This window comes from Heterocephalus glaber, unplaced genomic scaffold (assembly GCF_053883595.1).
Source record: "Heterocephalus glaber isolate CG9 unplaced genomic scaffold, H.glaber_assembly_v1.0 deba00001610, whole genome shotgun sequence".
In the NCBI taxonomy this organism is placed as follows: domain Eukaryota; kingdom Metazoa; phylum Chordata; class Mammalia; order Rodentia; family Bathyergidae; genus Heterocephalus; species Heterocephalus glaber.
Window position 1 is genome coordinate 28,784,612 of NW_028258381.1, and position 14,648 is coordinate 28,799,259.

At 39.8% G+C, this 14,648-nt stretch overlaps 1 protein-coding gene across 3 annotated transcripts in view; it reads right to left on the reverse strand.

Moving 5' to 3' along the window:
- Positions 1-14,648, reverse strand: part of Rala (RAS like proto-oncogene A) — a 65,460-nt gene that overhangs the window by 17,146 nt on the left and 33,666 nt on the right. For all 3 annotated transcript variants that reach the window (XR_205037.4, XM_004840258.4, XM_087196401.1), the window contains exon 2: positions 3,408-3,560. Coding sequence is in view for 2 of the 3 variants with exons in the window: in XM_004840258.4 (XP_004840315.1) it covers positions 3,408-3,521 (114 nt within the window). In the remaining variant the exon portion in view is untranslated. The remainder of the gene's footprint in view (positions 1-3,407; positions 3,561-14,648) is intronic.

Below are 14,648 nucleotides of genomic sequence, written 5' to 3' on the forward strand. Positions count from 1 at the left end.
CTAGAAAACATGAAAGACACATTGATGTTTTCATTAACATTTTTACTTGTCAAAACTTACTTTTAAATCATTACAGGTTTCACATAAAGGCCAAAATAATACAGAGGTCCATGTGCTCTTTACTCAAGTTTCCCCAAAGAAAATGAAGTTTTCACTTTCATTATTAGTCAGCTTCCTTATTTGCAAAAGGAGGGGGCTCAACTATTACCTGAAGGCTATTTACAGCTTGAAAATTACGCCTTTTTTCTTTCCTAAAACGTTACACATGCAAAAAATATTATACACATTTTACCAAATTTACAAGAACTGCTTTCTATGTCAATCCAAATAGACAGTTTTGTGCCAGAACTGTGGAAATACCTTAAGGGTCAATATTAAGGTAAACAATGAAAGTATCATTAACTCTTTTCTTTCTTCAAGATGTCACTTCTATGGGAACCAAGTCAATAAAGTGATTTACACTACTCTGCAGAAAGTCAAATCTTGATTTTGAGATTTCTTCCCAGACTTCAGAATTTTAAAATAATACAATTAAGAAACTTTACATTCCCACTCTTTTCACCAATTCCACAAATCTGACATATCTTGAAGAACTTTCTGACATCACTGTTAGCATGTATACATGAACACACACACACACACACACACTCGTAGTTCTTGTACATACTTCTATTGTCTGATTTTTTCTTATTTATTTGCTTACTTTGTATGACCCACTACAAGAACTTAACCCCTAGAGCAGGGGCCTTGACTATGCTACTCATTATTGTATCTCCAAGGTCTACAACAGTGTCTACTACATGGTAGACACTCATAATTATTTTAAAAATGGACAGAGAATTTCTGTAACTGTAAAAATTACTCAACAGTGTACCATATTTATATGCTAACACTGTGCTTAACCATTCATCCAAAGTTGGGCATGGGACTATTTTTATTTTGGGCTTCCTTATTGTTAAGAAGGGGACTGATGTAAGGATTAATTTGAAAGAAGACTAGCTACTAAGTGAACAATATGGAAAATAGAATTGATGAATGAATCAGTAATCTCATCTATCACAGTCACTGACAAGTAGGACAGCTGGCAGATTTGAGGGCCTGGGTGTGTTGGAAGCGCACGGCACAGAAGAAGACTCAGCCGTGATAAAACCTGCAGGGGTTTTCCCCCCCGGAAGATTGGGTTTAACATTTAGTTATTTATTAAAGATCATTCTTCTTGGGCAAGGTGGGTAACGTCTCTGAGATTCTGTTTTCTTCTCTGTTAAATGTGGATACCACTACTTACTCCTGCAGGATTGTTATGAGTTACAGAGAACACTGTAACCATATAACCTGGCTACTGAGAGGCAAAACTGAGGGTAAATAAGACTGTCAATTCTTTTTTTCTGAGTAATAAGCGTTTCTTTATTTGCTGACTGCCATTACAAAAATTGATTACATTAGCAACAAAACTATCTGGAGTTGATGTCAGAAGCAGTTATTCCCCCTAAAGTGTTAAGTAAAACAGTGTACAATTCTTAATCATTAAGACTTGGTAGCAGCTCTCTAGGGAAAGAATATACTGCTGAATATCAGTTGAGACTTTAACTCAAGGATAATAGAAGTCTGACATAAACACATGCACATAAATCTGTAATGTGTCTAATAATTACAATTTGTAGTGAGTGACATGGCCTTCAATTGTTCAATGGTGAGCAAAGTGCTATGCCAAATACACCACAAAGAACTGACGTCTTCATTGAGGTTATTAGAGAACATGTTATGTATGTTAGCCCCATCCCAATTAGGTTCTATGTCCACCAGTTTTATTGCTTTAAAGTGGGAATCTACATTAAAAGACTACAAATAAAAAAAGCTAAAGTTAGGTTACTCAAAAAATAGGTAGCTTTCAGTTTTATTTTTAAAGCCTAAGGTTTTTAAGGATCTTGAGTTCTGAATTTGGTTTAAATAAATTTTATTGGTACATTTTAGATATACATAATGATCACATTCATCATAGGGAATTTGTACCTGTATATATCATGAATCTTTTCCCCCCACTCCCCTCCCCTCCCTTCAACCTCTCTTCCCCTTATTTACACAAACTTTGTTTCCATTTTTTTTCTTCTACTTGTCCCCCCCACCCCTTCCATGTTCCTCTTCCCATCTGAACATTTTCTTCCTATTTATCCATTCAACTGTTGATGGGCATTTGAGCTGTTTCCAAAATTTACCTATTACAAATTGTGATGCTATGAACATGGGTGTACATATATAGTGGTGGTATGATTCTTTTAATTCCAAGAAGGGGAATAGCTGGGTCAAATGGAACTTCTACTTCTAGTTCTTTGAGGTATCTCCACAATGATTTCCACAGTGGTTGCACCGGTCTGCACTTCCATCAACAGTGGAGAAGGGTTCCTTTTTCCCCACAGCCCCACCAGCATTTGTTATTGGTTGATTTCTTGATCTTAGCCATTCTTTTTGGAGTGAGATGGAATCTGTGTTGTTTTAATTTGCACTTCTTAAGTGAGCAGTGATGCTGAACATTTTTTCCTATATTTATTTGCCATTTGTACTTCTTCATCTGAGAAGTGTCTATTCATTTCAGATGCCCATTTTTGGATTGGTCTTTAAATTTGGAGGGGTCTGATTTTTTCTGAGTTCTTATTGTAGATGTTAGTCCTTTGTCTGAGGAACAGCTGGCAAAAATTTTTTCCCACTCTGTGGGCTATCTCTTCATGCTATTCGTGCTTTCTTTCTTTCCTTCTTTCCTTCCTTCCTTCCTTCCTTCCTTCCTTCCTTCCTTCCTTTTCTTTTCTCGGTACTGGGGACTGAACTCAGGACCTTGTGTTTGATAGGCAGGCGTGGTGCCACTGAGCTAAATTCCCGGCCCTGCTGGTGGTTTCTTTTACTGTGCAAAAGCTTTTTTAGTAAGATGAGATCCCAGATGTTGATTCTTTGTAATATTTCCTGTAGGATCAGAGTTTTGTTCATGAAGTCTTTGCCTATACCTATGTCTACTAGAGTTCTACCTATTCTACCTTCCAGCAGATATAGTGTTTCTGTTTTAATATTCAGATCTTCGATCCATTTTAATTTTAGTTTAGTGCATGGTGAAAAGTATGGGTCTAGTTTTAATCTTGGGAATGTGGAAAGCCAGTTTTCCCAACACCATTTATTAAAGAAGCTATCTTTTTTCCAGTGAAGGTGTTTGGCCCCTTTGTCAAAGATAAGGTGGCTGAGTGTGTTTGGAGTTGTTTAATTTGTAAAATCAAATTATGTACGGATGTCAGCTTAGAACTTCAAAATGGAAAAACATTACCAGTAGGATTCGAGGAATCCATCCCAAACAGTGCCAAACCTAAGCTGCAGAAGTGTCCTCTCAAAGCCTAAACTGTGATTCTCATCGTGAAGGTAGCACTTACCTCATCATACATGAACTGCAGGGTCAGGGCCGATTTGCCCACACCACCACTGCCCACCATGATGACTTTATGTAGGGCCAAAGAGTTCTGACCCTTGGGCTTATTTGTGGCCATCCTTTCTCACAGATTTTTCACCAGAGGCTTAAGGAGAATCTAAGAGGAATGAAAGAATAAATAATGATCAGTACATTCTTCTTCAGAATTCTAGCACAGGAGATATGGTGTCCTTAGGGTTCAGGACAGTTTTCACTCTGTGGTGATTGCAAACAGATGACAACTGAAGTATACTCATTGAGGGGAAGAATGCTTATCACAGAATGAGAATCGCTGGCAAGGAAACAAGCTGATGACTCAAGAGCATTTCTCTTATAATAGTTTCTGTGATGAGCTGCGACCAAATGGGAAAACTTCCCAGTGCAACCACAAGCTGACAATAATGGGGGATTGCTGCAGTGGAATATATTCATATGGATTATGAAAACAGGCTTAAGGATCACTTTATTCAAATTATCCCATGCCGGCAATATTTCGAGACACTCTTTCTAATTTCAGTACAAAACAAATGACCAAACACCATGCCTTATGCTAAGGTCCTCATTGAAAGGCTTGCCATATTATAAAAGAAGAAACTTCATCCCAACGACTTAGTAACAGAATTTGAAACAGAATCCAACTCTGTACACCACAATTAAGTATTACCAGAACATCTTTGTGTCTTGGGTGTATAGCCATCTAACTTAAAATACTTGGATTGAATTAAACATGCATTTAATTTTTTTCCTTTATTGTATGGGGATTGAACCCAAGGCCTTTGCACTGAGCTGCAATTCCAGCCCTTCTTTATTTCCAGACAGGGTCTTGTTATGTTGTTTTCTGTCTCAGCCTCCCAGAGTCTGAGATTTGAATAGAACCCAAATTCTATTTCAGCCAAATCCAAACCTGTGATGAGGACCAGGTTCCTACTGAAGCAAAAGTAGTTGGGCACTAAAGACACCCAGTTACCTGGTCCTGGTACCAGCCTTAGAAAAATAAAGGCTGTGAGGTCACAACGAACGCTCTGTGTGTAGGGGGACTTTTTGCCACGTACCTTTCTTCTGGGCATCCCTCTGACACAGCTTCCTAAGCTGCAACTCAGGACCATGCCCCATCCTGCTTCCCCCCAAGCTGTGCCCACCTCTCCCCGCACAGCTACATCACACCGGTGCAGGGCTCCTGTTCCTTAGATCTCTTCTCTGCCTCTCGGCCTTTGCCACGCAGTTTCCTCTCCAGCATATTCTTATTCCATCTGGCCGAGTCGTCTCAGTTTTTGGGTCTTAGTCTTACCAAACATGTTTAATGTAAATTAGACTTGCTCCTGTCCTGGTTCTCAGAGAACATCTGATACTTTTAGTTCATAGCCTTTTCACAGTCTGAAATTGCTTGAGCGTGTAATTGTTCAACTTGGGGGTTCTCTAGTACAGTTTACCAGGAGTAGTGTGGGTGCTGAGGCCATGTCTACCTGGTTTGCCCTATGCCTGAGTTAACTGACATGGCTTGGTGAAACAGCCCATCAGTTCTCATGTATTGAATGAAAAACAAATGCTTGCAGCCAGACTCAACCCTGGGGAATGCTACACCTAATGGGTGTAAAACAACTACCGGAGATCAGCCGTGAGGGGGAGCCAGGACAGTCTGTAAGGATCTGTACCAAGGGGGCACTAGAGCGCTGGGCACTAGAGCGCTGGGCACTGCTTTAGACCTTGCCCAGAAATCACGCCCACTGGCCGATCTGCCCAACACGAAACAGTTTTCAAACAAAACAAAAACAAGCCACACCCTGCCCCCAATTTAACACCAGGAACATGTTAACCATACTTCCTTTGAGAGTGCCTGGACTCTGTATTTAGCCTGAGATCACATCACATATGCAATTTTTTCATGCTGCTCTTACTAAATCATAAGGATTTTAGTAGAAGCAGCTGGAAATATGAAGGGCAAGACAAAAAAATCTGTACTTACGGGCTTAAGAGTTCAACTCAACAAACAAGGACTGGTCCCCTCTTGCCTGGGTACCAACTACAGTAGACTTCAGAAAACTAAAAATCTGCCAGGGATTTAGCTCAGCAGGACAGCGCCTGCCTGGCAAGCGTGAGGCCCTGAGTTCGATTCCCGGTACCAAAAAAAAAAAAATCTGGACAATACTAAGTCCAAGCCAGTTTATGGAATGTGCTGTTGTTGGTGTTCCTAAAAAATAAATACTAAGTACCAGATGATCTCAGGGTGTTACCACATCAATTAATATACTAAGAGGTGTGTGTGTGTGTGCGCGCGCGTGTGTACATGTGTTTTAAAGCAAATATTTAGTAGTTACACTAAATTGGTTAAAACACTTTCCCTTCTAGAATAGTTTAAAAAAGAGATTTGCAAGGACATTTTTCCAATTGTGGGCATTCTTAATAACTATGAGTGGCACATTGCAGACTTAAATTTAAGAGGCTACCTAGGAAAAGACACTCCTACCAAAGAATATGCTTCACCCACCATTAAATAAACTTGGCACTCCCCAACTTAGCCTCTTACCCTGGCATGCTAGTCAGCTTTCTGTCACTGTGACAAAATACCCATGAAAATGCTTAAAAGGACAAAAGGTAATTCTGGCTCATGGTTTCAGAGGTTTGCGCCCATGGTCCCTTTGGGCCTTATCAGGACATCATAGGACAACATGGATAGCATGGTAGAGCAAAGCTGCCTGCCTCATGATGGCTGGGAAGTGGAGAGAGAGCAAGGCAGGGTTGGGGTCCCCATAATCTCTCCAAGAGCACACACCCAATGACCTAACTTCTTTTCACGAGGTCCCACCTCCTAAAGGTTCCACCACCTCTCAAGAGCACCACAGGCCAATACTTTGGGAGACATTTAAGACCTGAACTGTAATACCTGGTCTAGATGCTTTGAATGGTAAACAGCCAATGGTTCTGACTAGCAGAATGTAAGACATACACAGAAATAAAATCCCAATGGTACTAAGTGCAATGAAAACCCAAGAGGGTAGAGAGATTATTACAATTTACAGCTAGATGTCTCCCTAAAGCCTTATATGCTCATAGGTGGGGCTTTGGGAGGTAATTGGATCACGAGGACATTATGCACATCAGTGAATTAGTCCACAGATGAGTTTATAGCTAAATGTGTTGTTGGAAGCCTGGTTGGAGGAGGCGAGTGACCCCGGACTGGAAGGGTATGGCTCACACCCACCCACCCACCTTGCTCCCATTCTCTGTTCTTGCTGCCATGCCAGGAGCTCTTTCTCCTCAGCCATGCTGCCCTGCCCTGGAACCAGCCAAGTATGGACTGAAATCTCCACAAACTCTAAGCCAAAATCAGCCTTTCCTCCTTGCAGCTGTGGGTATTGTGTATTGTGCCTCAGTGATGACAAAACACAACTAAGACAAGGATAAAGAGCGGAGGGACAGTCGAGGGTGACTCCTCTGCAGAGGTGGTATTTTAGAGCCAGGACCTGAATGTTATGAAGGAAGCAGGCAGCTCTGGGGACAGAGCATTGTGGACACAGTGAATAACAAGCACAAAGATGCTAGGATGAGAGAGCTGGCACTTTCTGGGGATGAGAAGCACAGAGCAGAAGAAGCCTGGTGAGTGACAGGCGAGGTGGGGCTGAAAGGGAGATGGAGGCTAAATGACAAAAATCCTTCAGGGCCACTGGAAGGTGTTACAACTGCAATGGGAAGACCCTGGAGCATTTTAAGCAGGAAAGTGCCACAATTTCACGTATGTTTTTAAAAAGATCATGCTGGCTGGTGTGTGGGAAGAGACAGCAGAAAAGCAAGAGTTGAAAGCACAAGGCTGTGCCAGTGGTCCATGCTTGAGAGGACAGAGGCCTGGGCTACTGTGGCAGTAGCAGAAATCATACTAGTTCCACCACTGCAAGCAGTAGTGATATAAGTACTATCTCTAACTGAGACAAGAAAAATAAACAACACTGCCCACGTACTAAGCACGAGATCTTGTTTTGAGCATTCGGTGCCCATGAACTCAGCTGAGTACCATATTTCATATTTCATACAGTAACAATCCTAGGAGGTGCAGACTATTTTAACTTCACTTAACTTATGAGGAATGTGGGTCACAGAAGCCAACTTGCTCAAGGCTGGGCCAGGATTTAAAGTGAAGCACCCTTACCACTATGCCACCCGTGATGTATTCTGGAGAAACAATTGGCTGGACTTGTTGACTGGATGAGGGAAAACAAGAGCAACTTGCAAGCTCTTGGCCCAACTAGCTGAATGTGTGACAGTGCCACCAACTCAGGTGGAAGATTCGGAAAGGAAGGAACAGGTCTGGGAAAGAAATCCCAAAGCTGTGCTTGTGTATGAGCCATCTAACTGGAGCTGGTGATGAGGAATTTCAATGTTATAGTCTGGGTTCAGGGGTGAGTGGAGAGATGGAAACAAAAACATAAATGTCAGTTTGCAGATGGTATTTAAAGTCACAAAATGGAACAAGAGATAAGATGGCGATGGATGGGAGAGGGCAGCAGGGGACAGTCCTAAGACAACGTGGCAGGCTGGTTAGCAGGAGGAAGTGCTGTGACTGCACCATCCACTGAAGCCAGCCAGCTCAAACCTTGCTGAGACTGCGACTAGATACAGTGGGGTGAGAGACACAGAGAACTCATGACTGGATCCTGCAGGATGGAGACTCTTGGGAACAGTCATCTCACCGGTGGAGTAAGAATGGCTGGGATGGTGCAGAACGGAGTTTTACTCTGAAGATGAACTCGAGAAATGGGGCCATGCTGGAAGGTGTTTCAGGAACAAGGTTTGTGGTTTGGCTGCTTTTAAATATTAGTAATCATTGTACGCTAATCCTCCAAAAAGGGTAAAAATTTAATGATGCAGAAGGGAAGATGATTCCAGAAGCTAGGTCTTCAAGTGGACCAGAGAAAGTGACAGAAACAGGGATATCTCCTGTGTAATGGGGGGTGAGGCAAGAAGAACAAGGTATAGCTGCAGGCCACAGGGGGATCTGGTGTTTCTTTCTTTAACTGCAACTTTACTTCTTCAATGAAATATGAGCACACGGATAATCCAGTGAGGGAGTGAGAATTCAGAAGCAAGTTTGTCTAGATCAATGGGAGAGAACATACAGAAACTGATTTAAATACATACTAAATAGTACAGAGTGTAACAAGGTGGTATTGTAAATGGGGAGGGGAAGAATGGAGAATAATTCAATAACTGGTATTAGGTAAGTCATGTTGGATCGATTCTCGCACCAACAGAAAGTCTAAGTAAATCAAAGATTTAAGTGATAAAATGAAATCACAAAGGAACAAAAAAACTAAAAATTTATTTTATAATCTTTATGTAGAAAAGGCTAAAGTGTTATATAAAACCCAAGTTATAAAGTAAGTTTGATAAATTTTACTATTCAAGTTTCTATATTGTCTATAAGCAAAGTGAAAGGTGAAACTGGGGAAATATTTGCAACTCATTTCATAGATAAAAAGACAATTTCCTCATGTAAGAAGGGTACAGTAAAAGCATCTGTAGGAAATGAGGTGTAAAATATGAATAGTTACAGAAAAGGATATATGAATTGTTTTAAATATGCTCAACCTCACTGATAAAGAGAAATATAAGTAAAACTATATTGGGACACTACTGTGTTACCCAACAGGTTGAAAATGTTTGCAAATCGTGGCTCTGTTGGGCTGTTCACATATGGCCTGTGAATTAAGAATGAATGATTTCTATGTTTTTGAAGGGCTGCAAACAAAACAAACCCAAGAATAGGGAACAGAGAAGATATGCAGCCTGCAAGCCTGAACTGAAAAGGCTCGTCTACCTGTGGTGTAGAGAAATAGGCATATTCAATCATTGCTGGTGAAGGATAAATCTGACACATGGAATGATATGCAACCAAAAAGCAATGAGCGAGCTTGTTATAAAGTGCTGATAGAGAAGGAAAGGAGCTCAAGTGTTGTTAAATGAAAAACAAAACTAGGGCCGGGGATTTAGCTCAGCGGTTCCATTGCCTACCTCGCAAGCGCAAGGTCCCGAGTTCGATCTCTGGTACCAAAAAAAAAAAAAAGGAAAGAAAAGGAATAACATATAGAATACATTGTTCTGCATCTTGTTTTGTTTTCTTCTACATCAATTTTTTCTTTCTTTTTTGGTACCAGCGATAAAACTCGGGACCTTGCGCTTGCGAGGCAGGCGGCGGAACCACTGAGCTAAATCCCCGGCCCTGTATTCCATATGTTATGAACTGCTTAAAAGAATAAAAAGGATTGTTTAGGATTTGATTATATATTTGGAAGGATGTAAAAACCCTCTAATAAGAGGATTACTATAAGAATGGAAACCATTCTATATTACTAATATGCATTAATAAAACAAAAAGAATGGAAATCGTATCACCAGTGGACAAGGGAGGGGAGCAACGGTTGACTGTATAACATTTTGTGTATTTTTGATTTTTGTACCATGTGAACATATAGCTTATTTTTAAAATAAAATTTAAAATAGTCATGAAATAAATTTTATTTATTGCATTCACTTGGCACAAGCACAATTAACTATCTTCTTGGCACCTTATATAAACTAAAGTGGAGGACTTAATTGAATTTTAATTAAAATATCATTTATCCACATGTGCATGCATCTGTATTTTTTCTTTTTCAAAGAGATGGGGATCTATAGGCTTCAAATTGGTTGTTTCTTCAAACATTTTCCAACTCGCACTATGCAACTTCTCTCTCTCTCTCTCTCTCTCTGGTCTTGCTATGTAGTTCCAGCTGGGCTTGAAGTCATTGTGCAGCCCAGGCTGGCCTTGACCTCATGGCAATCCTCCTGCCTCAGCCTCCTGAGTGCTGGGTTACAGGCATGTGCCACTACGCCTGTGCTGTTCAAACTTTTAAAATGCTATCTTCAAATAATAACATAGGACTTACTTTGGATTTGGGTGGGCTTCAAGTTTGCAACTTCATTGGTTTACTCTGTTCATCCAGAAACTAGACACCTATATCATGCTCACAAGGTTCATTTTCAGTATAAGCTCCCTGAAGTATTTTTCTTCTTTCCTCCCTCTTCCCCACCAGTCCCCCTCTACATATATACAGAGTGCCTCCCTTACTCTGCAAGGCACTGGTCTAGGTGCTGAGGATAAGGAGCTGAATTCCACAGTCCGTGCCCTCCTGCATCTGTTAACAAACAGCACACTGTACAGAAATAGTTTCCTGTTGCCACTGTAAAAAATGAGCACAAAAGCCATGGCTTAAAACAACACAAATGGGGCTGGGGATTTAGCTCAGTGGTTCTGGCGCCTGCCTTGCAAGCCCAAGGTCCTGAGTTTGATCCCAGGTACCAAAAAAAACACCCCAAAACAAAACACAAATGCATTCACTTACAGTTCTGGATGCCAGAAGTCCAAAATGAGTCTGAGAGAGGTCTAAAATCAAAGCGTCAGCAGGGCTGGTCCCTTCTGGGGACTCCAGGGCAGAATGTGTTCCTTGCCCATTTCACTTCTAGAAACTTCAGGATTCCTTCCATGGCCTGGCCCCACCACTACAATCTGTGCTTCTGTGGGCCTCCTCTCCTCTCCAGTGCAGTCAGGCTTCAATCCGTCTCCCCTTGTGACATATTTAGGGCTCACCCAAGTCCAGAATAATGTCCCCAACTCAAAAATTCTCATCACATCTGCAAAATCCCCTTTAGCCACATGACGCAGTATTCATAGGTTTCAAGGTTAGGACGTGGGCTTTTTGCGGGGCCCATCCCCACTTCCCCCTTTCAGCAGTATGGGGGAGTGATCCCAGAGCCTTTGCATTGAGCTACATCTCCATACCTTTTCTTACTGTTTAGAGACAAGGTCTTCTAAGTCACTAAGTTGTGCAGGTAGGGATCAAACTTGCAATCCTCCTTCCTCGACCTCCCAGAGTGCGGGGATCACCAGCATTGTGCCACACTATGCCTGGTTTGTAGGGCCATTATTCAATTTATCATACACAGGAAATGCGTCAAGGAATCTATCATACAAGGAAGTGAGAATTGTGGCCTAAAGCTCACAATTCTCCAATCTAAACTCCAAGATCTCTTTTCAAAACTTTTAAGAAAATTTCCAATACTTACTAAGGAATAATCTACCAAGTAAGACACCAAACCCTTCCCATGTACCAAAACAAAAATCCCAATGATCTTTATATTTCTAGACTTCATTATTATCATCTTCAGACTTCTGTAATAAAGAAATTCATCATCAGGCTGTAGTCTAACAAAAACATTGCTAGTAAAAGTTGTGAGCGATTCCTTGCTAATAAAAAAATTAAAGCATTTCCCTCTCCTCCGATTTGAACAGTACTTTAAATGCTTATGATTACTAAAGTTCAGTACTATTAAATCATTATAAATCATTATAAATCACAAGTAGAGGCCAAATTAGTGAAGCTCTCTCAAAATGAAAAGAATTTCATATAAACTCACAATACTTCTTATCTGCATTAAAAATATCTGTTCAAAAAAATTATATAAACTGAGCAATTTAGATTTAGAATATACTCCATCAAGAAAATGATACATAATTCTATTTTGAAAGAGCTTCAAAACTATTTAGATTACCAAACCCAGATAAGAATCACAAATGTATTTTCTCCACCCTTTAAAGAACAGATACTGTTAATACTATTTAACATTCCAAAGCATAAAGCTTCCAAGTTCCTTTTAGAGAGCTCATCTAACACAAAGCCCTAACCAAGACATAATAAAGGAAAAGTAGACTGATCTATCATTTGAATATGGAGCAGAAATTCTAAATAAAAATGTTAACAAGTAGAGTCCAGGCCATTAAGAGAATAAACCAAAACGACCAGGCAGGATTCAGTCACAAATGAGGGAATAGCTAAACATTTTAGGGAGTCAAAATAGTTCTTAATATTAATAGATGAGAAAAATCATGATTCTTTCTACAGGTGGAGCCAAGATATTTGTTAAAATTCCAAGCTCAATCCTTCTAAGTGTCCTTTACTACAGCAGAAACAGATGGTGTTCATGTAATACACACAGAAACTGGCTATCTGGAAACCAAAATCATAAAAATAAATCATGTTTAATGATAATATAAAAGCACTTCCACTAACGCCAGGAATAAGAGTGCCCACTATCATCACTCATAAACCATTATAAACAAAAGACTTCAAAAGGCAAAATAATATAAAATTTCTTTTCAAATAGTAAGTTAGAACATATAATGGAAAGAGACTCAGTTTACAAACTTAAACAGTACTAACAGAGAATCCATAACTAAGAATAAAATTAACACATTCTGTATTATATATGTGATACATAAAATAATCATATTTAGCTAACATAAAGGGTGACCTGATCAAATGAAGAGAAATTTTGTTCTTGGGACAAGAAGAGCCTATATTAGTAAAGGCACAAAATCCTGATAATAAAAAGGCTTGAATTTTGACATTTAAAAATTAAAAATTTCTTCACAATAAACAAAAAATGCCATTGAGTCAAAAGAGCAAAGGCCCTAACTTGGGAGTTACCTGGTTTGTGGAAGTTTTCTTTACCCTAAAATCTGGAAAGGTAATTTCTGATGCTGAAAATTGGCTTGAGTTCTGAGAAGTGTACAGTCACGTAACCACCAGCACAACCAGGACACAGACCCCTGCATCACCCCAAAGTGTCCTCTGGCCCCTACACAGCCAGTTTCCTCCACCCCTCTGGCAGCCACTGACTTTAGCTCCTAGGGCTGTACCTTTTCCAGAATATCATCATACCACAGCAACGGACTGTGAGGGAAGTAGCCTTTTATGCCTGATTTCTTTCACTTAGACGAGGCTTTCTGGATACCTCTGTATGCATGCATCTTTTTTCTTTTCTTACTGCTGACACTATTCCATTTTCTAGGAGTACCATGGCTTACTTAGGCTGTTTGCATTTTTAAAGTTTTATGAGTAAGGCACCAATAAACATTCATGTGTATATATATATATACATATATACACACATATATATATATACATATATATACACATATATATACACACACACACACACATATATATATATATATACACACACACATACACACACATGCTTTTCATTTATCTTGGGTGAGGAACTAGGAGTAGGACTGCTAGGCTATATAACAAGAGTACATCAAAATGTTTTCCACAGTGGCTGTGCCTTTTTTCCCCTCTACATTTTCTAATTAAACTGGCACAACAGAATACTACAGCATTTTTTTGGGTACACACTTGAAAGTATTTTTGTTGCTGTTTGCAGAGCTGGAAATCAAATCAAACCCAGGACCTCAGCATGCTAATCACGTGCTCTACCATTGAGCTATGTGCCTAGGCCCAGGAAGACATTTTTAAAACTAGCATTTTCTAAACTTCCAGGTACCTTTCTACCCCTATTATATATTTTCTATAAAACATGCAAATCGATCAATTAAAATACAAAAAGAAAATGTTTCTATAGTAACCATAGATAATGTTTCTACAGTATCATTGGAGCTCACAGTTAAGGCTGTATATAATTGGAATTCTGAAATGAATCAGAGCTATGACTTGACAAAAATGGGTATTGATTTAGGAGTTCCTGTTTTCAATCCCATTTCTTCTTCTGACGGTTTGATTCTGAACAAATAACAATTTCTCTAAGATCATTTTGATCCATAAAATAAAGGAAGTAGGCTAGACCAGCACTGTGCATAAAACTCTCTGAAGCGATGGGAACATTCTCTGCTTTGTGCAGTATGGCAGTCACTGGCCACATGTAGTGACTGAACACTTGAAATGTGGCTGGTGTGATGAAGCGACTAAATTTTAACTTTTATTTAATACTACTTTTTAAATAGCGACATGTGACTGAAAACTACCATATAAGATAGCTCTGTGTCTAGACTCACTTTTAACGCATTCTCTCAGCAAACATCAGAGTGCCTACAATCTCTTAAGCATCAGAGGGGTGGGAAAAGTGCATTATTAATGTCTTTGTCTTCAAGGAGTTAATATGGAGAAAACCTATGCTTCAGTGATGATATCACAGAGGGCAATAACTAGAAGGCACATCATCTCTAAGGTCCTCTCCAGTTCTAAAATTATATGAATGAAATTCAACAAGTACTTACTTACTGAACAGCTATTCTCTGTCCAGCTTTTTATTGGCTCCATTTCTTAATAAACCATTATCACCCAGAGCAAGTAGCTAACAAGTACTACCAGGACTC